The following is a 25,627-nucleotide window of genomic DNA, read 5'->3' as shown; positions in this document are numbered from 1 at the left end:
TGCTTTATTGCAGAGGTCTGGAACCGAGCTTGCAATATCTCTGAGGTGCGCCTGTATTAAAAATAAAGTAAGTGGCTTCCCTGGTGGTGCAGTGGTTGAGATCCGCCTGCCGATGCAGGGGACATGCGTTCGTGCCCCGGTCCGGGAAGATCCCACATGCCGCAGAGCGGCTGGGCCCGTGAGCCATGGCCACTGAACCTGCGCGTCCGGAGCCTGTGCTCCGCCACGGGAGAGGCCACAACACTGAGAGGCCCACGTACCGCAAAAAAAATAAATAAATAAAATAAAGTAAGTGGCTTATATAAGGTCACAGACTGAGTTAATGGCAGAAAGCGTGATAAATTTCATATTCACAGTTTACTATCCCACATTCAGATTGTATTTATGCTTTTAGTGGAAGAAAAGTATGTCAAGAATCTCTCTGCAGCACTTCTTGATGACAAACACAGATGCACACACATACACACACAGCACATGTACACATAAACACAGCTCTCCCAGAAAAGGCACATTGATTAGAGCAGAATGATACACCAGTCCATAATCTTATTTATTAGCCAGCCACTTCACTGCTCACAGATATTGAGTGGATATTCTAAGTGAGACCTTCTCCAGTGGCTCTTGACGATGCTCGTCTATTCACAGGGCACCCTTCTAAGTCCTCACAGGATATTCGTGCAGGACGCACAGCAGGCAGGCGTGAAGCCCAGGCCTGCCGGGTGAGCCCGGGAAGGCGCTCCCCGGGCCCCCTTGATAATATGAAGAGGGGAGGGGAAGGAGCGTCCTAGAAACCACGGCTTCTAATGGCTTTTTATCTCTCAAATTCTCAAAACCAAGAAAAGGAAACACAACTACTCCAACATAAAGTGAACCATAATTAAAAAAATAATAATAATAATAATGAAGTTTCTCTCCAGAGAGTAGGAAAGATGGGAAAACTGAGTCTGGGAGGAGAAAGAGCGTCTGGAAGGCACGGGACACAGAGCAGGAGGGCTGTCTCACACCTCCTGACATCCTGCATTACAAACCTCGGTGTCCTCCACTGAAGTCTTAAACTTGTCATCTGTATTCCGGAGAACTCGGGCCAGGCAGAGCAGGAGGTGAAAGCTGCAGGGGTGACCAGAGCCGAGGTGGCCCAGCTGTGGAGCGCAGCCCAGGGGGGCGTCTGGACAGGTCTCTGAAGTCAGTGTTCACCACGTCTACGTCGTAGGAGGTGGCAGACCTTGCTGTGACCCGAGGAGGCGGGAAGTCTGGCAAAAGAAGTGATTGTGGCGGAAAAGACTCCTGGGGAAGAAACGCAGCTGACATCCCTCCTGGCTCCTCGGATGTGTTTAATATGCATCACTGGGCGCCTTTTATTCAAGAGGGGCAAATGTTCCAAAGAAGTCTAGAAGGTGGCTAGAAGGATGAGAGCAGCAGCAGGACACTCCCCCCAGCCAGCGCGAGAGACTGAAACAGAGACGCCTGTCCGGGCTGTCTTCTGGTTGAAGTCCACGCCTGCACACGGCTCTCACATCTCGGTCCAGACGCACCCCGCGTTCTCGGCCCCATCTCCCAGGCCTGAGCAATCTCTCCACCCTAAACTAACCAGCGCTCTGATCCCAGCTTTCCCTCTGCTGGATGTGCATCAACCCATGTTTCTGGCCCATTACAGCATCATACGCCCCCGGAGGGAGGGCTTACAGCCCTGGAGTCAGCTGGATTCATTCCTCCCCTCTGCCCCGATGTTAATCAGTTGGTAGAGTGCACATATCTGCCCGGGCAGCATCTCCGTCAGCCGGGGCTGAAGTTCTGATTTGTGCTGCTCTGAGCCTTCACAGGCAGCAAGACAGACGTGGCCCCTGACTCGAGAGTTTGCAGTCGAAGGGGAGCTAAGCCCTGTGGGCAGAGGGAAGTGCACAAGACACACGGCAGCGAAGTCCAGAGTACTGGGGGAGTCCACGGCCAGGGCATCGAGCCGGGCGTTGGGAGCTGGGGAGGGTTCTGGGGACGGGACATTGAAAGGGACACTCGGAGGACGCGAAGTGAAGGAGGCAGGAGGACCCGGCACTGCTGTTGCTTCCTCTGCCTGAAATCCACCTCAAATCCCAGCCCTGCCAATCCACCCGGCTCCCCACTGCCTATGGAACGAAGCGCAGACTCCTCAGCTTTGCCCTTGGATTCTCCACGATCCGGCACCAATCCATCTTCCCTGAAGCAGGCATCCCAGCACATGTCCCCCGGTCACAGTCCTGCTCCCAGCCTCTGGACCTGTGCCTGCGTCCCCTCCACCCAGAATCCCAGGCCTCCAGATGCAACGAAGCTTTCGGTGCCCAGCGCCAGCAGCACCTTCCCCATGAAACATCCGGGGGCCCCTGAGCTACCCACCCAAGTCCAGGTCCTCCCTGCCCTCAAAGCAGAAGCACTTGACATTCGCTACTTTCTGCCTTGGGTCACTTAACGTGCTTTCTTTCCCGAGTGCCAGCCGTGTGCCTACCAGAGGAGGAAAGACAGCGAGTTCCCTCTGGAAGGCTGTGCTTGGGCCAGCCTCTGAGACACCAGGGAGGGGACGTCTACAAGGCAGGCTGTACTGGGCCGGGAGCAGGGAGAGGGCTGCACTGGAGACAAAAATGTGGACTGAGAGTGCACGTGGCCGCGGGGCCGGGAGCCAAGGAGTCACCGGGCAAGGCGGGCAGAGCATCAACCCTCCGGGCTGGAGAGTCCCCAGTGGGGGGCTGTCCTGAGCACTACGGTGCTCCATCCCCCAGGTGCTGGGAGTACTGTGCCCAGCCACAACAATCCAGACTGTCCCCAGACATTGTGACATGTCCCCTGCGGGGGGCACAGTCACCACCGCCCAAGAGCCACTGGCCTAGACCTGTGAGCGCAGGTCCCAAATATGTTTCTTTCTTCCCGTGATTTAGTCACTCACTGATTAGACTAATTGTAAAGCAAGCACTTGGTGAGCGGCTATGACGTATAAGGCACTCATGCCAGCACTGGAGGCTGTGCCACATGCTGAATACCTCTTTACAGAATATCTGGGAAAATGCTACATTTCAGGGGGAAATCTGGTAACAGGTGTTCATAAAGGGATATGAACACTGGAAGCATACAGATCAAAGGCTCCGCATTCAGGCACCCACAGGCTACATGCACAGCGAGGGGCCTGACGTGTCTGACCACCTTCCCTGAAGCAGACGACGCAGGTGAAGACGCACATGATGCTGTTGTTTCCTTTCCTTGCCAGATGCAAAAGTGCTTGTTGACTTGTGAATAAGCGCGAAACGTGAAGCCTTCTGATTTGTAACTTGTGAACACACAGTAAATGTCCTCAGCTGCCATGGAGTGAGATAGTTTTGTCACTGAAAAAACAAATCCTAGAATTGCTGTGGCTGCAGCTTTTCCCTGAATTTGACTTTCTTAAATCCTTGTTATAACCTCCTCACTCTAAAAAGACTAAATGGTAAGAAGGACCCTGTTGCGCCCAAAGCCAGCCCTTCAGTGGATGCTCTTCTCTGTGGCCCCTAAAACAGCAACACTGTCGGAACTACGACGGCCGAGTTTTGCGATCCCTTCTCTCTAACAAAGAACTTTTCAAAATCCTTTTCGTGGAGCCAGAATGGCTCAGAAAAAGTAGGTGTTCTTTGCAAAATATGAAGTTTGCTTTTCACAATAAGGAAGTTATAGGCTTTAAACAGCTTTTGTATCTGAAGACACATGACGTAAACTTCCATTTGTTTCCCTGTAAACGGTCCTTATGTTCCCATGGAGGACGCCAGACACATCCTATTTCTTCCTAACTCTCCCCATTCGCACACACGCAGGCTCCTGGGCCTTCTGCTCCAAATAAAGGCACAAACTGGCAGCAAACAGATGGCAAAAAACCTCTGAACAGTTTCTTCCTCGTGCCAGGCTGCTCTCGGATGTAAATACATTCCCAGACTGTGTTAAAAATGGGGCCCTGGGCCTCCCTGGTGGCGCAGTGGTTGAGAGTCCGCCTGCCGATGCAGGGGATACGGGTTCGTGCCCCGGTCTGGGAGGATCCCATATGCCGCGGAGCGGCTGGGCCCGTGAGCCATGGCCGCTGGGCCTGCGCGTCCGGAGCCTGTGCTCCGCAACGGGAGAGGCCACAACAGTGAGAGGCCCGCATACCGCAAAAAGAAAAAAAAAAAAAAAAAAAAAAAAATGGGGCCCTTTCTGGTTCCGATTCGGTTTCTGTCACCCGAGTTCTGTTCCCGAGAAAGTCCTTGCTGTGGACACGGGCGTGGAGGCCCCTCCACAGGGATGCAGTGAAGCCTCATCCAGGGCCCTGAGCTACGCCTGTTGCCTGGTCGGTTTTCAATGAACTGACAACGCCGGCCTGTTTATCGGAACTGCAACCGGGCTGGCCTCCGCGGGGTGGGCCGGCTCCCAATAACCCTGAATGCACCTGTTAATTTTGCCTCTGGGTAAACAGTTGAAAACTCCTCAGCTATTTCCTCAAATTGGGTGGAAACAAAGAAACATGAGATTAAAAAAAAATGTCTAGATTAGGGAATTGGAGATGCATTAATTTAAAAAGGGAACAGGGTCAAACTAGGGGCTGGGAGGCTAATAAGTACAGAGCACACAGCAGGGTAAGAGTTCACTTAATTTACCCCGAGATCTATTCCAGACGCGGCCAATGAGAGATTATTGGATCCAGACCTGTGACTGCTTCCTAAGGCCAACCTCACTTAAGTGTCACCGCCCGCCCTTCAGAAATACTGCTAGTCCCCCAACCTGTTCACGGGAGGGGGGCTTACTCAGCTGGCAGCCCCCTAACTTTTGTTCTCTGTGCTGCTCCCCCTAATTCCCTCCTCTGCTGTGGGAATCAGGCAGAACAGCTGCCATGCAAACCGCAGGACACCCAAGTTGATCCTACTCAATGAGATTTTTAGTGCTTTATTACACGGAAAGCCAACCCCAAGGATAACAGACTATAGACAACAGCAAACGCTCTATCAGGCCGGCGGTATGCGGTTAAGGGCTCGGAGATTTACCGGAAGGGCTGTGGGAAGGGATGCCCATCAGTCAAACGCTCTTTCTTACACATCGGATTTAAAAAGGAGGAGAAGAAGGATGGAACCTAAGACAGCTCAGTTAAGATATTCAGAACGCATGTGCTTGTTCCAAGCAAGAGGGGAGAGCTGAGGGACCAGCTGTAAGACTGTCTTCTAACCTTTTAGTTATTATTAATGTGGAGACTTACAAGGCTGAGAAAATGTATATGTTTTATTGCAGAAGGAAATCAGTTCTAGGTATTTGCTGATGTCACTTAAATATTTAAGTGCATTTGGTGAGCAATGATATAATAGTATACTCACATTAAAGGGGTCCACTGGAAATAACAGACTTTGTTAAAGTTAGGAGCTTCAGGGCAGGAATGCACTTCTTGCCTGTGCAATTTCAACTGTCTGAAAACACACAGCCGTGCGGCAGGATACAGGCACCTAATGGGAAAGGCTTTTTTGGGGCGGTGATCCAGGCAAACCAGTAAGGAAGTGATCACCAACACTAAGCCACCAGGAGCTTTCCCTCACCTGGTGTTTATACTACTAAACACCACATTTAAAAAAATAATAATGAAAAACAAGAAAAGCTGGACTGGAGAACTACCCACAGAACATGAAATAAATGCTCTAATGAAAATCCGAGGTGACTGGACTGGCTGTAATGCGAGCATCTCCCAATCTGACACCCCTCTTCTGTTTCTTATTCAGAACAAGCACCTTTTATTTGCAGAGATGCACTCTTTCAAATGAGAAGAAAGTGGCAGGCCACTGGCAGACACCGCCGAGCAGTGGCCACACGCGTGCGCGGTCCCCGCCCGTGTGTGTCTGAAATTGACCACCACACTGGGTCCTGGCCCCACGGGCAGCAGACAGGAAGGAGGCCGTGCAGGGCCCCTGCCTGTACCACGCGGGGCCCCTGGCACCACTGCTCTTCCGTGGCCCCAGTGACCGATGCTCTCCCATGATTGTCCCTCCAACCACTGGGTCGCAGTGGCAGCAGCTGATGAAGACTCAGGGCATCTGCTCGCCCTGGGATGAAGGCAGGGACGACGCGTGCAGGGGGTGTGCCCAGAACTGAAAGTCAAACAACAGGTTCGACTTGCTGGTGCTTCCTTAGGGTCAAATCTTCCAAGTACATTTTCTATAACAAGGAAAGATTTTGCCTAATGAGTTGACTCAGAAATGAAGTCAAGATGTCCGTTCTAGATGCAGAGATACATCTGCTGCTTTGTGCTACACAGCAGCGTTTCACTATTTATCTTCCACAAGCCTGACCCTTCCTGAAAGGATGCTTTTCCTCGTAATTCACGCTTTGATGATTTTGCACTTATCTTTCTCATTCTCACTTTTTCCTCTGGACTTCCATTGCTAACAACCCTCGACTACTTTTCTTTTTTTTTTTTAAACATCTTTATTGGAGTATAATTGCTTTACAATGGTGTGTTAGTTTCTGCTTTATAACACAGTGAATCAGTTATACATATACATATGTCCCCATATCTCTTCCCTCTTGCGTCTCCCTCCCTCCCACCCTCCCTATCCCACCCCTCTAGGTGGTCACAAAGCACCGAGCTGATCTCCCTGTGCTATGCGGCTGCTTCCCACTAGCTATCTATTTTACATTTGGTAGTGGATATGTGTCCATACCACTCTCTCACTTTGTCCCAGCGTATCCTTCCCCCTCCCCATGTCCTCAAGTCCATTCTCTACATCTGTGTCTTTGCTCCTGTCCTGCCCCTAGGTTCTTCAGAGCCTTTTTTTTTTCTTTTTCTTAGATTCCATATATATGTGTTAGCGAAAAAGAATAACAAGTATCGACTACTTTTCTGTTCCTGGGGGCGGCGGAAGGAGGCAGGTCTGCTCACCACTTAGACAGTGTCCTCACTTCTGTCCTTGTTGGAAGAGGGGAAATGCAGGGGGGCCGTGGCAGAGTCTCTTCCATTTCCTTTCTTTCCTCCTCACCAAGTGCACACAGGAAAACTTCTGAAAACGGCCCGAGACATGCAACACCGCCACACGGAGCACAAAGCATCGGGTCTTTCTGTAAAAGGTTGTCTCAAGGCTACGCGGGAGATAACAGGACGTGTGTGTGCACACGCGGACAGCCATGGACATGGGGCTGGACAAGCTGTCCAGGTCTGCCACAGAGCAGGAGGCTGCCAGGACATCAACATGTGAAGTGATGAGTTAACTAAAGAGAACACTCATCATTGGGCAATCATTCCAGCAGTTCAAGGCTAGGTTAAGATGGCCTGGGAGAGGTAACCATTTACTGTGGGTGGTGAAACACGCAAATCCTTCGTGGATCAGACCGAGTTATTCATTTTAGAAATCCCCTGAGTCGAATGAATGAGTCATGCACGTAAGGTGTATTTTGTGTTTTATTTCCTCCACTCCGACACCAGTGCCAAACCCCCCCACTCCCCTGCCCCACCCCAGCCTCTAGCACCGTTCAGAGGCAGACAATGCCACCACTGTTTCCAGAACACAGACACGGTCAAGAGTGGAATAACATCATGATGCCCTGGGGGGCAGGACAGCTGAGGCTGTGTCAGCATTTCCATTATAAAAATCTCTTTTCAAGGACTAATATCTCAGTTGTAAAAATTCACACCCAGGTAAAATTTGTTAGCAGAAACTATTTCGTTCTGTAAAACGGGAAAATGTACGTGTTCAAAAAGTCATACTTTGAACGCACACCAATTTCTCCTACACAGACATGGGGCAAGAGGCCTCGGGGAAAGGTGAGTCCCGTCTGTGGTGGGGGGCATGGCCTCGAGCGACGACAGGCACCTCGGTGGCTTCATTTTACCGAAATCAAGGGCAAAGAGACCACATGCTGAATTGGGATTTCAGTTTTCAAAACTCAGATTTTGTCGTTGTCAAAACCGAAAGACAGTAAGACTCATGACCACCTTCTCTCCTCCGACAGCATCCATCCTTATACAACAGTGGTTCTCATCCACGGGGGGGGGTTCCCCCCCAGGGGGCCGTGGCCACGTCTGGGACGCCTGTGGCTGACACCCCAGCTGGTGTTGCGCTACCGGGGCCGAAGCCGGGGGGCTGCTCCCAGGGTGCCGGACAGCAGGGGTGGCGAGGTCGGGACTGCTGGTTAGTTACCCGGAGCCCCGCAGGCCGCCCCCCCACCCCCGGGGGAGACCCGCAGGAGGCAGGCCTTGCGCACAGAGCCCCTCCTGGGGGCCTGAAAGGTTCGCCTGTGTTTTCTTCACGCATCTACTGGACAGGAGGCATGTCGACGTCCCACGTCCACTGCTCGGCCTCTTCCCCTGGTCATACTTTCCTGCTAAGGGTGACTTTTTCTAAAGCACAGAGACAACCAGGAAAAAGAAAGAAAAGGAAGATGAGAAGTAAGTGGCCCTGTGCGAGGCCCTGATGCCTATTTTCTGTTTTCATTAGAGGGAGGCGGCCGCGCTGCGGGGCCACAGCGTGTAGTCTAGGCTCACGGGCACCAAAAACCTTCCGCTCGCCTTGTTCATCCATGACGAACGCCATCGCCAGCGCCCGCATTTTGTCTACTATCCATCAATCATCTCCACACCGCGGGTCAGGGAAGACACGAGGGGCCGTGTGTGCCCTGATGACCCGCGATGGGAAACGGGCGAGGAGGCACAGACGAGGCTCAAAGCAGAAGGTCCCAGGCCCGGCCTCAGCACGAGCCTCAGCATCTTCTCCAGGTGCCACCCGTTTGCTAAAACCATCAAAGTAACGTATTCTGGTAATTCAAATGTCAAGTCCTTTTCTTCCTTATTTCTCCCATCGAGGGGAAGACGCACTTATTAAAGAAAGAGAACAAGGGCAAGAGGCGGAAGGTAGAGTCCCATCTAGAGGAGAGACACAGCCCTGGAGAGTGTGGTCGCCCCAAGTGCAGGGACGGCCGACAGCACCCCGCAAAATGCCACTGCCCGGAGAGGGTGTGACTTCCCTCATCGGTTATCTTGGTAGCTGTCACAAGGGCGAGGCAAACAATGTCAAACAGCAGAGGAGAAAGAACGGAAGGATAACATGTTAAGCAAAGTAGTCAACTGGACGAAGCAATATAAGTCGTACTTTTGTTACCAAAATATAGCATGACCAACTAGTAGCATGACAGGGAAATAATATTCACCAGGGAAAAGTATACACAAACTCAACCTTCCAGAATTTGAAACATTTAAAATGGAATTTAAATTTACTTTGCCAACAAATTATAGGCATCGTATCATATTCTTTCTCTCCACTGCTACTACTGTTACTGCTACAACACACACACACACACACACACACACACACACACGTGTAACGAGGCATGTATGCACATCCTGGGGAGATTCTGGCATCGTGAGGTTGGATTAATAAACATTCATATACACTGTGTGTCTGTGTATCCATCTCTCAACCCCAAAACCTCCCACAAGAGTCCCACATCCTCCGGAATCTGAAGCAGGCCGCACAACGAACACTCACCAAGGTGCAGGCGGAGGAGAGGTAAACCTCCCTATGGGCGCACAGGCAGCCTCGAGGGGCAGGTCCTGCATTTCGGGGTGTGGCCAGCGAGGGCAAATGTGTTAGCTGCTGGAGGTGACAGTGATAACACAATGGTGTCCGTGTGTTTAAAATGCCTCAACCGTTTTCATCTCCTGATCCTGGTGAATAAAGTCACTGAACAGGAGAACCATCTCTGTAATTCACTTGGCCCTGGCGCTTCTTCACAGAAAGCTGCGCTCTAACCCACCTGCGGGGACGGGCCACATTCATTCCTACTTACAACTCTGGGCCTACACTCTCTCTCTTTACTTCCGTAAGTCAGAGAAGTCCTCCTGGCCCTAAAAACATCCCTGGCTACCGTATGGTGCCAGACTGCCCCACCGATTAGACAGGAGCTCTCCCCATGGCTGGGAGCTAACGTGTTTGCACTCTTTGCATTTCACAGTCCGCGGCTGCACAGACTCCCCCACTGGGACGGGGACGTCCCTGCTTTGCTCAGGATAGGTGACACGAGCAGCTGCCCATCTGGACAAAACGCAACAAAGCAGAGTGAGCCCCTTACCCCCAACGGGGTTCCACACGCAGGGCCGCTCCACCCGGGCTGCGACGTGCAGCTTCAAGAGCCAGACTCAGAGGGGCCCCTCGTTCTGCTGTGTGCTTTTGATACCTCGCCCCTGGGACCAACCACTTTACTGCCAACAGGGCCTCGCGGAAGTGACCACTCATTCCCTAAGTCTGTCTCGAGCTGAAGGACAGCAGTTCTCCCATGCGATGGAGAGCGCGCGCGAAAATATTCAAGACCACTCGTGAGTTTTTAATCACACCCATAGTCTAAGAAATTAAACAAATGAAACTAGTCCCAGGATGCAGACAGCTGTACCACATACTAAGGGAATGAACAGGCCCATCCACAGGGCAACACCAGCACCCAGCGGGCGAATCCAACCTCTGCAGACACGCCCGAGGCTTCTGATTAGAAAATTACCATTACCAGGTGACGAAGCAAGAGGAGGACCAGGCCTTAGACAGATGGAGGGAACCACACCAGGACATTCACTGCAGGGAACCGGGCTGGGCCTTGCTGCTCGCCCCTCTCAGGAGATGGCCAGCCGCCAGGAGCACAGGGTTCCTGGAGCTCCTCTTAGGAGATAAGGCCTGTGGACACACGGGGGCCGCAGGTCTGGGTCAGCTCACGCTGGACCCGGGCTGGAGAGGGATGTCCAGTCCACGATCTCAGCTCCTTACACTTGGGAAACTGCGGTTCGGCTCCAGCTAATGGTTGGTGGATGCAGGGTCACCGCGGGGCTCATTTGGAAAGTGTTCCTAAACTTCCTTTTATCAGGAGTGGCCTCTTAAAATGGAATATACTGGCCTCCCGTTTGTGGGTCTGAGAACCAACAGCAGAATGCAGATGCCCAAAGCCTGAGAAGAGGGACGGCCTTGTCTTTTTGGCATCATCAGGAATATAATGAAATGCATCTGTATTATTCTTTACATCTTGTAGCAGGACTGATCCATGGACCATGTGCAGACTTGGTTTTGTTTACGAATTAAGGTGAAATATTCTGACAGTCTAGTGGTTGCCACTGTTAGAAATTGCATTTCCGTGATTATAAGCAAAGGACACCGAGGTCAGCATCCTGGAAAATTCACCAGGTTGATTTTAGGATAAATTCTGCCATGTCCACCCCCGGCCTGTGTTACACGTATGAACACGTGTCTCACCACATCAGAGCCCCGTGTGTATTACGTTCATGAAGATCTACGCCCTTGACGTACGAGAAAAGTCACAGAGCTGAGAGGTGGGAGCCTTACATCTCATTAGTCTGCGACTCCAAACATCTCAGCACATTGAATAAAACATATAAAATCAGACTAAAAGGATCCATAATGTTAAATCTTCAAACAAGAATGAAGCCTGGAGAAAACTGCTTAGACGTTACCCCTCATTTCTTGCAAAGTAAGCTCATATTTAAGTTCAGATGGACCGGGTTAACAATGACTATTTTTACTGTTAAAATGCCCCAGGGAAGTTATAAACGCACCAAATATGCTATTAACCTTCCTTTATATTGTGTGCAGCTGTATGGCTTTGTACCAGGGACCAAACTTCCCAACCAGGCCAGCAACGTGAAAGAGGCTTTTTTCCCAAAACCTTTCAATAACAATGCTTTGCTTGTCACTAGATTTCCATTTCTTTTTTTCTACTACTTCACACTACTATTTGGTTTAGATTTTACTTATTCCAATTACTTTTCGCTGAGGAATGCATTATGTATTACCGAACAGGAATAAAAACAGGCGAAGAAATGTCACGAACAGAGGTGAGTAAATTCAGATGTTTATTTCTGATGCCCAGAGTCAACGCTTTCTTAACTCTCAAAGTCATTCTCCCCGACCAGTGTAAAGAGGCATTTTTAACGTTTCTGTAGGCCCTCCTCAGCATCAGTGATATTAAGGATGGTCAATCGATCTTATGAGAATTCACCAAAGGTGATGATGTTTAGTCTCTTTTCCTTACCGTCCACATGGGAGGCTAAAATCTATTCCGTTTCTAAAAGGGAACTGTAATGGCTTTCGATCGTTTACAAGCGCTGGCAGGCTCCATTAAAGGAGAAACGTCAGCCACATTTCTGGGCCTTTTTTTTTTTTTCATAGGACTAAGATAGAAGCAGAGGCCCTGAGGTCGGCTTCTCAGGTCTGAGGGGACACACCCTGTCCTCTGTCCTACTATTTACACTTTATGAACTTTGTACTCAGACCTGCACAAAATGATGATTCAGCCGAGGCCCTCACAGCTGTTAACTGACCAGTGTATTGTCGCATGATTTCTTTTTGACATCCAACCACAGCACCTACACAGGAGACAAACAGTGGACACGGCAGAAGTCCCACCAGGACCCTCGTGCCGTGTCTGCTCTGCTGACGGAAGTGCTTTCCTCGAATTCTCCCACTCACAGAAAGGCCGTCGACAAAGTAATCACTGAGATGGTTCTCATGAGAGAGACGAGAACAGAAACTTCCTCAGGCAGAAGGTGAGACTAGGCTACACTGCAGGGCCCTGGGTGAGACTTCAACACAAAAAGTCAGCTCCATTGGGTGTAAAGTGGCAAACCCTTAGCGGTACCGGCCACCAAGAGCGCGGTGAGACAAGTGTAACAGCCTTAACGTGTCCCCTCCTCCCGAGACTGGAGTCCAAGCTCTGCCCCTCCTCATATGGGGCTGAGCTTCCCATCTGGCTTCTGCTTTTGCTTTATGAGTCAGGAAAGGCGACACCAAAGCCCTTGCTTCTGAGCGACCTGTCCAGAGACCACAGGCCGTGGACGGGCAGCTGAAGTGTCTGGGGTCGGGCATCCCCGCCCTCGATGGCACGGACGGCTCGTGAGCCCAGCGCCCTCTGAGGTTCCCTGTGCACAGTCGGGGGCAGCACAGACGATGCCACAGCCCTTGTGACGGTCACGTTCAAATCGTAAATCATGACACTTGACTGCATCCAAAGAACAATATCATAATTTACTTATTAAATGCCTTCAAATATATTCATCCTTATTTTAAGAAAACAGTACTAAGTCCAAACTTTACGAAACTAGAGAATCTTGCTGAATGACCGAACTAGAATAGAAGCCGACATACAGACTGTCCTCCTCTCCTCAGATTCTAGTGAGGAAGAGAGACTAAGCAAATAACCAGTTAAAACCCCACAAAACATCTATATCATAATTTGTTTTAAAAAAAAGAGGAAGAGATGATATCCTGTAATAACCTATAGTGGAAAAGAATCTAGAAAAGTATATATGTATATGTATATGTAATATATATATATATATATATATATGTATAACTGAATCGCTTTTCTGTACACCTGAAACACAACACTGTAAATTAACTATACTTCAATTTTAAAAAAAAGATAATCAATGAGGAAAAAAAAGGAAGAGAGAAATTCAAAATAAAGCACTGACCTGACTTTAATAATACCTATTTTTAAATACTGGGAGTACACAAATTAGATATTCAGTTAAAACATTATAATAAATCCTGTAATTTTTTTTCAGTTAAAAGAAGTCGCTCCATATAATGGGCTACTACTCAACAATAAACTACTCAACAATAAAAAAATATACACAACAACAGGGGTGAATCTCAAACGCCCAGGCTAAGTGACAGAAGCCAGACTTTCCGATGCTACTGCTGTAGAATGACCTTTGTATGTTGCTCTGTAACAGGGGGAACTATGGGGTGGAGCATTCCGTGATTCCAAGGGGTGAGACGTGGGAGAGGAGGACGCGGACTACGGAGGTATGGGGCAGGCGCGACTTGCTGAGGGATGGGCTGTCCTCAATCCTGACTATGGTGGAGGTTACAGGACCACATGCAGTTACAAAACCCGCAGAGCTACAGACCACAAAGGATGAACTTCACTGTGTGGAAGTCACACCTCAATAAACCTGACTCAAAACCAAACAGCTGATATTGTTCACTAATATATGGAGAGTGCCCCAAAACAGACGAAAAAGAGTCTTAAGATCGTATGTTGCCAGCCATGAAAGGGAGCCTTGTCCACAGGTTTGGGTTTTTAGGAACTTGGTTCAGAAGGTAAAGGCATGCGTTTAGAAGCTTCAGTAAGTCAAGTTCTCCAACTCACTGAGTCGCATACGACCAAATGCTGATGCGAGGGAGGTAAGAATCCCAGGTTCCCGCTCCTCCCGGGGTCAACCTGCCGTCTCCCCTGGTGCCGTCCACATCTGCTCCACCAGTTCTGGCCAGCGGGCAGCATCTGGGCCAGGGCTCACCCTCCCGTCGGGGCAGGAAACACCAGGCCTCCCCATTCAAGAGCGTAATTTACAGAAACCAGCTCTGTCTTTCCTCTGTCTTCCAGTTAGTTAGTGCCCTGCTTTTGAGCCAGGTGCCGGGTCACCTGCAGGCACGCTGCTCACAGAGGATGTTCTGTGAGGCATGATGCTCCGTCCAGAGACGGAGGGCTCTGCTCTCAGGATGCGCAGGACAGAAAGCTGGACCGACAGCTCCCAAGTTCCGGGCTGACAACGTTCATTCCAGATGGACAGGTGTGCAGTCAAAGTGGGGAGGATGATGGGATGCGGTTCAAGACCACAGTCTGCGCGATGAACTAACACAGGGAGCTAACTAACTAGCACAGGGAGCCCAGGGGTTCTAGAACTAGGCGGTTAGCGTGAGGCTGCTGTCTGCCCTGCACCGGAGTTAGCCACTGCCAACGTTAACAACTCTGGTCGGTAACGGTCTGTCTTACGTTAAGCTGAACTCTTTCTTGTAAAATGTGGTTCTGACCTTTGGAACAATATAGACGATTTCTATTCCCTCAACTAAATAACAGCCTCTCAAGTGCGAAAACGAAGCTTTCAAGTTTCCACTTTAGGCCAAAGCATATACTGAAGTAGTTTCTAAGAAATATTTACAATGGCCAACTAAATGATGTTAATTCGCTGATCGCAGTCACCAGAAGTGTCATTCTCTCTCCACCATTCTCTGGTGGCCAGCAAGTCAGCCTTGGGTCATCCAGAAGCCCTCGCAGCTGAAAGGTCATATAATCTCAAAAAGCAGATGCCAGAAGGCTCTGAATGTTACACCAGGCGACGGTTGGTGGGGGGGACGGGCGGGGCACTCCAGCTTCGGATACCTGGGGCACAGCCAGCGGTTAGTTTTACCCCAGAGCCAATGGGGTAAGCAGCTTGGTCCTGCCTTCCAGAGGGAAATCAGGAGAGCCTGGCTCCTGTGAAAAGAGCAGCCTCCAGGGCTGGATGCCAGCGCTACACAGCCTGATCCAATTCCCCTGATTTCAGGGCATGAAGCAGAAATGTCAGTGGCTAAAGGTCATCTCTGCAATCTCTCCCCTCCAAGAGTGACAGACCGAGAGGCACCCACAGGTCACAGAGAAGCTGGCCAGCTGGCAGAGCCCTGTCCTACGGCAGATGCACTTCCTTCCCCGACCACAGCGAGTCCAGGGGCTTATGAACACGCTTGGTCCCATTCAACTTTTCTTCTGAGAAAGTTCGTGTAGGTTACAAAGACAAAATATATTTTATCTCTTAGACCTAAATTTAGTTACAATTCAAACTGAAGAGCAGATTATTATTGACTATGTTTAAGAACAGAGACATTCCACAAACCTTAAAATAATAAAAGAGCCTCAGAGAGGACATTTGTTTCAACCCCTTTCCCAACCATCGAAGTTTTAGTTACTTTAAACCTTGGAGTATGTGACTAGGATTTACAGAAAATAACTCGAACAGGAAGGGAGATGATGATGAAAGAACAGATATTTCTGCGCTAGAACTCCTCATTCTTCACAAACCAGACCAATAAAAATAATGTTTGGTTTGATGAGTTAAGCTCATTTATTTATTTTAGAGGCTGTGGGTGATCCCTCGGTACTGAAAGAGAAATAAAAACTATTTTGTTTAATATTTCAAACTGAAAGAGTGGTTCTCCCTTTACATGAACATACCTTGGACAGGAGAGATGGGAAAAGACAAGGGCTCCTGCTGGCACAGCATCGGGTGGCCAGGGAACAGCATCGCCAGAGCCTGTCAACAACACTCACCAGTGTATCAGGTGCTGGGACAGCACAGCAAGCTACTGAAAAGACTTGGCTGCATATTTCAAATGTGTAGCCCAGACAAGTTCTTTGCATTAGCTAGAATAAGGTTAACAATATTAAAATCCTTCATAGAAAGAGCCTATGATTTATACAGCCCCACATCTTGCCATAGCTCATGCTGATCTGTCTTTGCCAAAGAATGCTCCCCAGTTGCACCCAGCAAGCCTCAGATTAACTTGAAAACATCTAACGTCTTATTCATGTACTATTTTCCTTGGTAAAAAATTGTGGATTTATTATCTGGTACTGTTGAGTGATATTTTTCTTCAGGTTAAAATAATGGGCATAATTGAAAAGTTGGTGGAGAAGAGAAATAATTTCTATGCACACGATGATTATAACATTGCTAAGAAAAGTCTTTCCATGCAGCATTCTCTCTTCCAAATGTAAAATCTGCATCAGCTTACACCAAATGCTGAGCAAACATCCCTAAATTAGAGAAGTTAAATATTGAAGTTATACATAATTGATTAGAAGTAGCAACTGCTTAGAAGCTAAACTAAGTACATTATTCTACTTTCTAACGTGTAAGGAAGGATGCTTGTATTTTCACTCCACAGAACAGGAAGAAAAATTTCTCAGGGAATGTGACTTTAGACATGAAATTCAAAAGCATCTGCCTTTGTCTGTTGCCTCAGTGGCCTTTGTCACCTGTGACTGGAGGAGTTGGTAAAGCCATCGAGAGGGAGGGGGATTTATGAACGAGCTGCAGCCGGCGGGTCACACTCACAACCGCTAGTTTCTCGGAACACACAGGAAAACTCGCCACAGGAAAAACTCTAGCAAGTCAAAAAGAAAATGTGTTAGGATTTCACCTTAGAGGGTATATTTTTCCTATTTGTTTTAGTACATTTTTGTGTGTAGGATGAGTGGACCGGAAACAGCACCCACAAACGCTTGGCTGTAAACCCTGAAGTGTTATGTAATGTGTCCACATAGTAATTCCTCATATCACACTTCCAAACACAGGAAAACACGTGCGTGTGTGTGTATGTGTGCGTGTGTGTGTGTCTTCCAATATAATTGGGGTGGGAGGGGAAGTCTCCTGGTGATTTTATTCAACACCTCTAAATTTACATGAAGTATCTGGGTAGCTTTTTTTAAAAAGAACTTTTATGTAGCATGAGAATGGGCTATTTTATACTAGTGATTTAAAGATTCTGACACCTCCTAGAAGCTTTTAAAACGTCGTATACATTAAAATCCCTCCTAAGTAAAGATTTAGACGTGCTCACCTTTGCTTCAGCTCATGCAGTGAGGACACCTGCACGTGTACGTCTAAACAGCACAGAAGGTACACAGTGTGTAAATCCCTCTACCTTTGGCATTATTGTAAAGCACACACTTATCAATAAAACGCAATCATGTCACATGCATGTGACTCCCTTCATATCTGTGTCTTGTAAGAACTTCACAAATCACCAACCTTTAAAGTTATGAAAAAATAAAAAACAGGGCTTCCCTGGTGGCGCAGTGGTTGAGAGTCTGCCTACCGATGCAGGGGACACGGGTTCGTGCCCCGGTCCAGAGCCTGTGCTCCGCAACGGGAGAGGCCACAACAGTGAGAGGCCCGCGTACCGCCAAAAAAAAAATAAATAACTAAAAATAAAAAACAAGTTGGGTAACATATTTTCTAGTGTGTAGCCTTAAAAAGACATTAACCAATTTCAAACAAATTAGCCAATAAACCAACAGGAAAAAAGTGGTCATTTTCAACTGATAAGATTAAATCATCTAAGAGAGGCAGGTCATACATTTTATTTATGAAAAAAATTTTAAGTCACTTTTTACAAAAATAAGAAATATGTTCCCTAGTTTATTATCAGTTCAAAAACAATCTGAAGAAGATAAAACATGTAGATATGAAAGAGTTATTTATAAAACTTTTCTTATTCATTGGTCTTACTGCATAGGAATGGCACTTTAATTAATCTTTCAAAGCAGGGATTTGGGAAGCTATAGTTAACCTCTGTGTTAGAAAAAAAAAAAAAAGATAGGGAACTTCGATACAATGTATCTACATAAGGTAGCTCCTAACAGCATTTTTAAAAATAGAAGTATAAATTTAAAGAACCGTGACAATGGAAAAACGATGAATTAATAAAATAGCATTCCACTCTTATTTTCTAAGATTAGAAATAGTAAATTATCTATTTTTACTACAAATAAGAACATTTTAATGATCAGACAACTGGGCAAAGCTATGAAGCAGTGGGTCAGTCTATGGCGACACGGATTTTTCTTTTTACACAGTGGACATGAGCGTGTAGCAGGGAGTGGGAACAACCCTACGATCCCCATTCCCGGTCTTCATCCATTTAGGAGTGTTTACTACATGTGGCAAAGGTAGATTTTCTGGTGATGAACTCAGGATAAAATGGAAAAAATGTGAACCTTGACCTTCTTAACACCACTTAAAAATCAGAACCAGGCCCCTCCGTACACCACCCCACGGCCTTCAGCTCGACACATTGGAAACCTGACCCCTCGTCCGAGCAGAAAGGATGCTTGTCAAACTCCAGCTAAGCGGCAACCCCGCGGCGTCCCCCACTCTGTGGCCTCGCCCCCGCCACCAGAAGACAGAGAGATTCTTCTAACTAAAGTCCAATTTCATATGGATTCTAGAGTTTACAACAATGTCTGACATAAGAACTATTTTTGCCTTGTTTTCAAAGTTCATTTGCAAAACCTATCACAGAGGATATAAATCTGGACTCAACAAGAAAGAATGTTTACATTTTTATTGCTGGAGCATAGAAACTCCGCCGTCTGTGTTCACTGGGTCCCTCTTCACAGCGTTATCACCTAAACCCACCGAAGTATCCTAACTTCATCGGCCCTCACTTCAGACATCAATTGCTTTCTGTAAGAAATATTTCTCAACTAAGTTTCTTTATAACCTTTCTTCCCTGTTTTGTCCTTGATTATAGAAACTTTTATTTTTATACCTCCTCTCTCACTTCTTCAACCTGGTAGATTTGCAATAGTCGAAAGAGCAGTAGCAGAGGACAACAATTCTGTAAAATGTAGCACATGCACAACTGATTTGTGTTTATTTCCAAGAAAAACAGAGATGCCCGAAAAGGCCTGTTGTCCTCTATTTTTCCAAACTCAAAAACCTGAAACTAGGCAAAAATGAGGTGAAATCTCGCAACAAATTGAGCTAAGGTGATAAAATCCATGGGGGAAGAGGAGGAGAAGGAGATTAAATGACATTAAAAAATATCCAAGTCTTCATTTGATTAACTTTAATCTAATTAGAAAAAGTCACTGCTCGGTTCCCAACCAAACAAGGAGGCCTCAGAAGGTTTATGTAAAAAGAAAAAAAAACAAGGTTAGAGCAGCAAAAATAATGCTGAATTAAAGCACTCGGAGGCCGACGGCTTTGAACCTGGGCTCCACCAGCCCTGTAGCCAGCGAGGCCGTCTGCAGAGGCCCGGCTCCTGCTAACAGAGCCCCCATTGTTTCCAGAGGCAGTGAGAAAAATGCTGCTTTATATCTGCTCACACCACAGCCCCAAGAAAGGCGGCCGAGGGTGTGCAATCCCCGGGAAGGAGAAAAATGCGGGGTTACACACAGCCCCTCCCCCCTCCCCGCCATCCCCACTCACACAGAAAAACACACCTTTCTGCTAGAAACTACCCGAGCTCCACTCCTGGCACGCAGACTGCGGTAAAGGATGTTATGGTGGCGCATAATGTATACCTGGAAATTTCTGATTCATGTGGCATTGGGCATTTCTTTGCCCTCTACCCACCGCCCCTCCGCCTGCACCTCAAGCTCATGCCTCGGCCGGTGCTGCCTGGCAGCCCGGAGAAGAGCCTGCACTTGGGGGAGTGCAGTGCTTCCACACCTGTTCAAAATGTCTATGCAGTAATTAACGGTGAATGCTTACTCCAGACCAGACAAATATTAGACAGTGCAAGTGTGGATATACATATATGAATGGGAAATGTGGCCGGGAACAAAGGGTTTATTGTGTGAGCTGAATCAGTGCAGGGGACACGCTTTAAAAAAGCTGGAGCTTCACAGAGTTTACATTACAGACGGGAAAAGAGGCTTAAAAATGTTAAGTGCTTGGAGCTACTGCGGCCACGCAGAAGGCAGGTCATCGGGCGCGAGCAGGACCCAGTTTTCAGTGAGGGGCAGCCCTCAGCCACCAGACCAGCAAGTCCACGGCCACTTGGACTGGCCTCTCGAAGCTCAACAACAAAACCTGCCGAGATCACAGCGAGGAACACATCTGAGAGCTTTTTAAAATCGTTCCCTATAATATACGGGTTTTATTCCTAACTTTGGAAAAGGCAGAGCTGGGAGGTGTCTGGTTGGCAGCTGGGGCCGTAGGCTGGGGACTCAGGCGGCCGGCCGCCCTGCTGCCCGGGCAGGACAGCCTGCTCGGGTCCTTTCCGGGAAGAAAAACCACCCAGCACAGCAAACTCACAGGATGATAACAGAAATGCATTTTTTGGTTTATAATACATTAATAGTTTTGGTAACTTTTGAATTAGCACCACCCCCCAAAAAAACAGTTAACAAAGCATCAGTGTTGTCCTTCAGTTTCTGCAAAACGCTGCTTCGGACAAGTCGCACGGATACATTCAGCCATGTTTCTCAATTTACTTACAATAATTTTACAGAGTCTATGTGTTTCCTTCTGATGATTTTAATTCGGGTGAATTCTTTAATACATGGAAAAATGACTTGGAACTCAAAAGCATAAATTGTAACAATTTTTAAAGTTGAAATATCCACACATTGCATTTTTAAAGGGCATGCTAATACAGTCAAAATAAGGGAGACTTTAAAACAGTGGTTAAATCAGCATCATAAAACAAGCCTTACAGGTTTTCTACAAAGGAAAGTTTTTTCCTCTCTGAAGTGTCAATGAAGACATATCTTATTTATACTATTATAGGGTAATACCAGCAATTAGGCACGAGTCTGAAGAGGTTACAGCAAGGTTACGTCTGGCAGATTTGATCGGGTTTGTGGGCAAATACAGACAGAAACAATTTTGACAAATCTAGAATCCATCCATCTGGATCTTACAACACAACTCTGTGCACTCAGACCACCAGAACACTTTACATCCTAAGGCCCACTCAGCCTAAAAACGGAAACCTCAAAGCCTTCCCTAATTATTACACGAGAAGGTCTCCACCACAAAGACCCTTAGAAACAAGTGGACACGCATCTTAGATACAGATAAAGGTATAAGAGGAAATTTCCCTTTACTGCTTGAGTAACTTTGAATTATTCATAAGTATGACTTAAAGATGTTTAATAAAAATAAGTCAGTAAATCAGAAGAAAATTCTGAGAAAACCAACCAGAATAAAAGTTAAAACTGGTGAGAGGTGAAACTAAAAGAAAACCCATGTTCAGGAGCCCTGACAAGGGAAGGCAGAACGTCTGCAGGTGGAAGAAACATCCTGTTATTTCGTAGGTGTTTTCTCCCCAGTGAGGCCGCTCTAGGAGTGCAGGGCCCCGAGAGTCCACCTCATCTCCCAACAGCTGTTCTGCGATCAGGAGCTGTTCACCCATAAATGCACCCACCAGTCTATGCTAGGTGGGTAACCAGGTCACCTGGGAAACACTTTCCTGCACCGATGGGGTGAGAGTATACAGATGAGCATGGGGGCAAGTGGGAATCTGGGCTGAAAGCACTTAGTGTCATAAACCGAGTGCATTCCCGTCACGAGATCGCCTCAACCCCAGGGAACGAGAACGATGGGAGGAAACTGAGAACACGGCTTTGCAGGGCACTGAGGTGGGCGTTTTTACATCCCTTCCTTCATTTAATAGTTTGAAAGGCTCTTTGAGTTAAAGAACTTTACACATGATGAAATTTATCTCAGAGGTGTCACACGGGACAGAGCTGGGGGTCACTCCTAAATCTCTGACTTTAGTTGAGGGCTCTTTCCGGACCCTCTGGTACAAAGGCTGTAAGTAGATGTTGAGTAGCTGTAGAATGTACAGGAATACATGACATAGACCGTGTATCCAGATACTTAATATCCAGGAAAGTAGCCCTGTAACCAGAATCTTAGAAAGCAGTGATTGTGTGTTACTGGAAGTCAGGAGTACAAAGGTACAAACCTCGAGTTATAAGATAAGCAAGCACTGGGATGCGACGCACAGCACAGTGACTACAGGCGACAGGGCTGGTGGCACATCTGAGAGCTGCTAGGAGAGCGGACCCCAGACGTCTTCACCACAGGGAGAGAAGGGCTTTTCTTGGTATCTATGTGAGGTGATGGGCGTTAACTTTCTGTGGTGACCATCTCACAACGGATGTGATCAAGTCATCGCACTCTGTACACTTTAAACTTACACAGGGCTGTGTGTCAGGGACATCTCAACAAAACTGGGGAAAAAGGAATCAAGAGGAGATTCCGTATGAATATTTAAAATTTAAAATGTTCGTTTAAAATTAATTATGCATAATTCACATGCGCTTTCCTTCTAAAAGTGATTTAAGGACATCTTGTAACGTGAATACCCACAACTGAAACAATATCATGAGGAGGAGATATTGAGAAAGGGATCTGACACCACGTTGTGACAGCGGGATGGACGTCGGGCCCCTCTCGGTCCCCAGCAGATGGGCAGCTGCCGCCAGGAGGGGCCCGGGTGGCGCGGTTCCCAGGATGCTCTGCTCTGACACGGGCACAACCGGGAATGTTTCAAAGGTGCCTCTGTAGATGCTCACGTGTTCCTTTGGTTTCTGTCCTTTGTGTTTTAAGGGCACCCTAAGAGAAGGCAAAGGACCAGAGAGATCAGCCCAGCGCAGGCACACGTGGTTCAGGTCCGCGCTCATCGGCCAGCTAACCCGAGGCTGCAAAGAAGAGCCGGGCAGGGGTCTTTTTTTTCACAGCAATGATTTCAGACTCTCTCTGCTCTTGGCAGAGGCTGGAGGGCTGCGCAGATCTCGCAGGTGGGGTACGTGGGTGTCCTGAACCGGCCATCCGAGCCCTGGCCACGGCCATTAGGTGTTTACCCAGGAACGTCTCTGACATTGTTAGGAACTGAAAATCCCTGGACCATCTTACTAGCAGGGGAAGAAAGTGGATGGAAATGTTTACAGGCAGAAAAGAAAGCACTGAGGGTCCGAAGGAAGAGCCCACAGAACCCCCAACCAGGAGTGCCGTTCAGGAAAGAGGCAATTCTGTCCCGGGGCATTGGGTGGGCTCTCTCCCCGTCACTCTGGAGGACACCTGGTAAGGACAGGAGCGGTCGCCCCCAAACACAGCCCGGCCCTCCTCCTGGGGGCGACGGTCATTAAGCCCGGTAGGCTGGCTCCTCGGGACGTTCCCCCCGACCCCAGAAAGGGGAGGCAGCCTGTGTCCCCGGAGGAGGTGACCCTAACAGGGCAGGGGGCTGCAGGCGGAGGGGGTCTCTGACCATGTCTGCCGCCCCAGAGGGAGGGGCCGCCCTCTCACTGTAGGAGGAGCAGGTCACACGGCGCCTGTGCCCTGGGCAGAGTGGGGACAAGGCCGTGACAGGCGGCTTCTGCCCACGGGCCGCTCGGGCACCTGTGATGACGTCTCCAGCTCGAGGGTGTAAGTGGAGAAATCGGTGCTGGTTTCTCCCAGTCGCTCCTGCTCTGGTGCCGGTGACAACCGTGGGACTGCTGTGACCGGCTTTAGGAAGAAGTGTGCTTTGTGGTCCCTGCTGTATCGCTGGACCATGAGGAAGCCAGGACATGCCTCCCACTGCCCCCAGTTGGGAAGCTCAAAGAAGGGTGCATCGTCCAGCTTGGACTTTCAGGCCCATCATGCCCTTGACTCGCAGAAGGAGAACACGTGCCCATCAATCCGCAACTCCACTCTCTCTCCCCTCCCCCAAACAGCCCCCACGCGTGTTCAGAGCACGGCTGCGCCGCTCCAGGTCAAACCATCACCGAGGCTCCTGCCCGCGAGGTGGAAGTCTCGGATGGGCCGGGTGCGCCCCACCCCAGCACATTTGGTCTTTTCAGAGGAGGAAGCGCGCTACAGTGCTGGCCACTGGGAGATAAACAACTTTAAACACTCTTCTGTCCACATACTCCTCTTAATAGAACCCTTACTGTGGCTACACCCAAGACACACCTATGAAGCTTAAAAAGTCATTCAGGAGTAGTACACAAAACACACTATTAGTTAAATGAAGCCATATGATTAGCTTTATTTTTCTTGATATCACTTCTCATAGACAGCAGACATGATAAATTTGACCGAGTAACTGATTTCTGTAAGCAAACAAATGCGCACGGGCCCCGGGGCTGAGTGCCACCTGCCCCAGGTGCTGGGTGCACGGCATCCCCCGGCCACAGATAAAACACATCCAGGCTTGGGTGGCTTCCCCTCGTGTCCTCCAAACTGAACACAGCCATGCGCGCCCCATCCCTACCGCCCACCGCCGCCCACCCCCTGCACGCTCAGATGTTATCGTTATCTAACTACGCTGTGAACATCCAGACGAGAGGCCCGAGTGCCGTGGGCTGAGAAAGGGCCGGCCGGGGCACAGGCGGGAAACCCTCCAGCTGGGGCCTGCTCCTGACTTCTTGGCCTCACTGTTTGAGACTTTCTGGCATTTTTATTGCCTGTTGTCTCAGTGATAATGTGCAAGCATAGAGATATATTAAAACACTAAGTAAATATATTCAAAGAGAGAGAAAGAATAGGTCATTCGAGAAAACAGCACAAGCACATTAATTCTGAAGTAGCACATACAGAGAATGCAGTATTTTAATTTTTTAAATTGCCATAAAAGTGTTACTTAAGGCCGTTATTATTTCAGTTGAGTGCTTCGGGGAGCACAGACAAATAAATAAATTATAAGTGACATTCCATGAAATGAAAAGCTGAAAGCAAGCCCTGGTGAGCTGGACTTCTCCTGTCCCTTTTTGTTCTGGAAATACTTCGTGAAATTGTGAACGCACTAATCTACAAAAGAAAAGCATAACTACCTTCACTTCAGATTCATCTGTTCCACGCTAATACAATAAAATTGCTGTATGAAGCTGCCATTGCTAATAATAAGGAGAGACAATTATGATGTATTCTTGTAAGGATTTTTTAAAAAGTTACAAACAGCTCAATTCTTTCCTTATAAATCACATACTTTCTGCATGAACATAGTCCAGACTAAGATTAACATCATGGGACTTCCCTGGTGGTGCAGTGGTTAAGAGTCCGCCTGCCAATGCAGGGGACATGGGTTCGAGCCCTGGTCCGGGAAGATCCCACATGCCGCGGAGCAACTAAGCCCGTGCGCCACAACTAGTGAGCCTGTGCTCTAGAGCCCGTGAGCCACAACTACAGAAGTCCGTGCGCCTAGAGCCCATGTTCTGCAACAAGAGAAGCCCCCACTCGCCGCAACTAGAGAAAGCCCATGTGCAGCAACAAAGACCCAATGCAGCCAAAAATAAAATATAAATAAATAAAAAAATTTTAAGGAAAGAAAAAGATTAACATGGCAAGAAACTTGCCCTTTTTTCCTTTTTTTTT

At 48.2% G+C, this 25,627-nt stretch overlaps 1 protein-coding gene across 4 annotated transcripts in view; it reads right to left on the bottom strand.

Annotated features, from left to right (window-relative positions):
- Positions 1 to 25,627, bottom strand: part of GMDS (GDP-mannose 4,6-dehydratase) — a 494,691-nt gene that overhangs the window by 185,807 nt on the left and 283,257 nt on the right. Inside the window, exon 8 of one of the 4 annotated variants that reach the window (XM_081247796.1) lies at positions 7,459 to 8,335. The exons of the other annotated variants lie outside the window; for them this stretch is intronic. Within the exon in view, the coding sequence (XP_081103922.1) occupies positions 8,132 to 8,335 (204 nt within the window). The 3' untranslated portion in view covers positions 7,459 to 8,131. Of the gene's footprint in view, positions 1 to 7,458; positions 8,336 to 25,627 lie in introns of those variants that run through there. 4 annotated transcript variants of the gene reach the window in all.

This window comes from Mesoplodon bidens, assembly GCF_964165515.1.
Source record: "Mesoplodon bidens genome assembly, chromosome: 10".
In the NCBI taxonomy this organism is placed as follows: domain Eukaryota; kingdom Metazoa; phylum Chordata; class Mammalia; order Artiodactyla; family Ziphiidae; genus Mesoplodon; species Mesoplodon bidens.
Note: the sequence above shows the minus strand (reverse complement) of the source record. Positions and strands in the feature narration are given on the sequence as shown.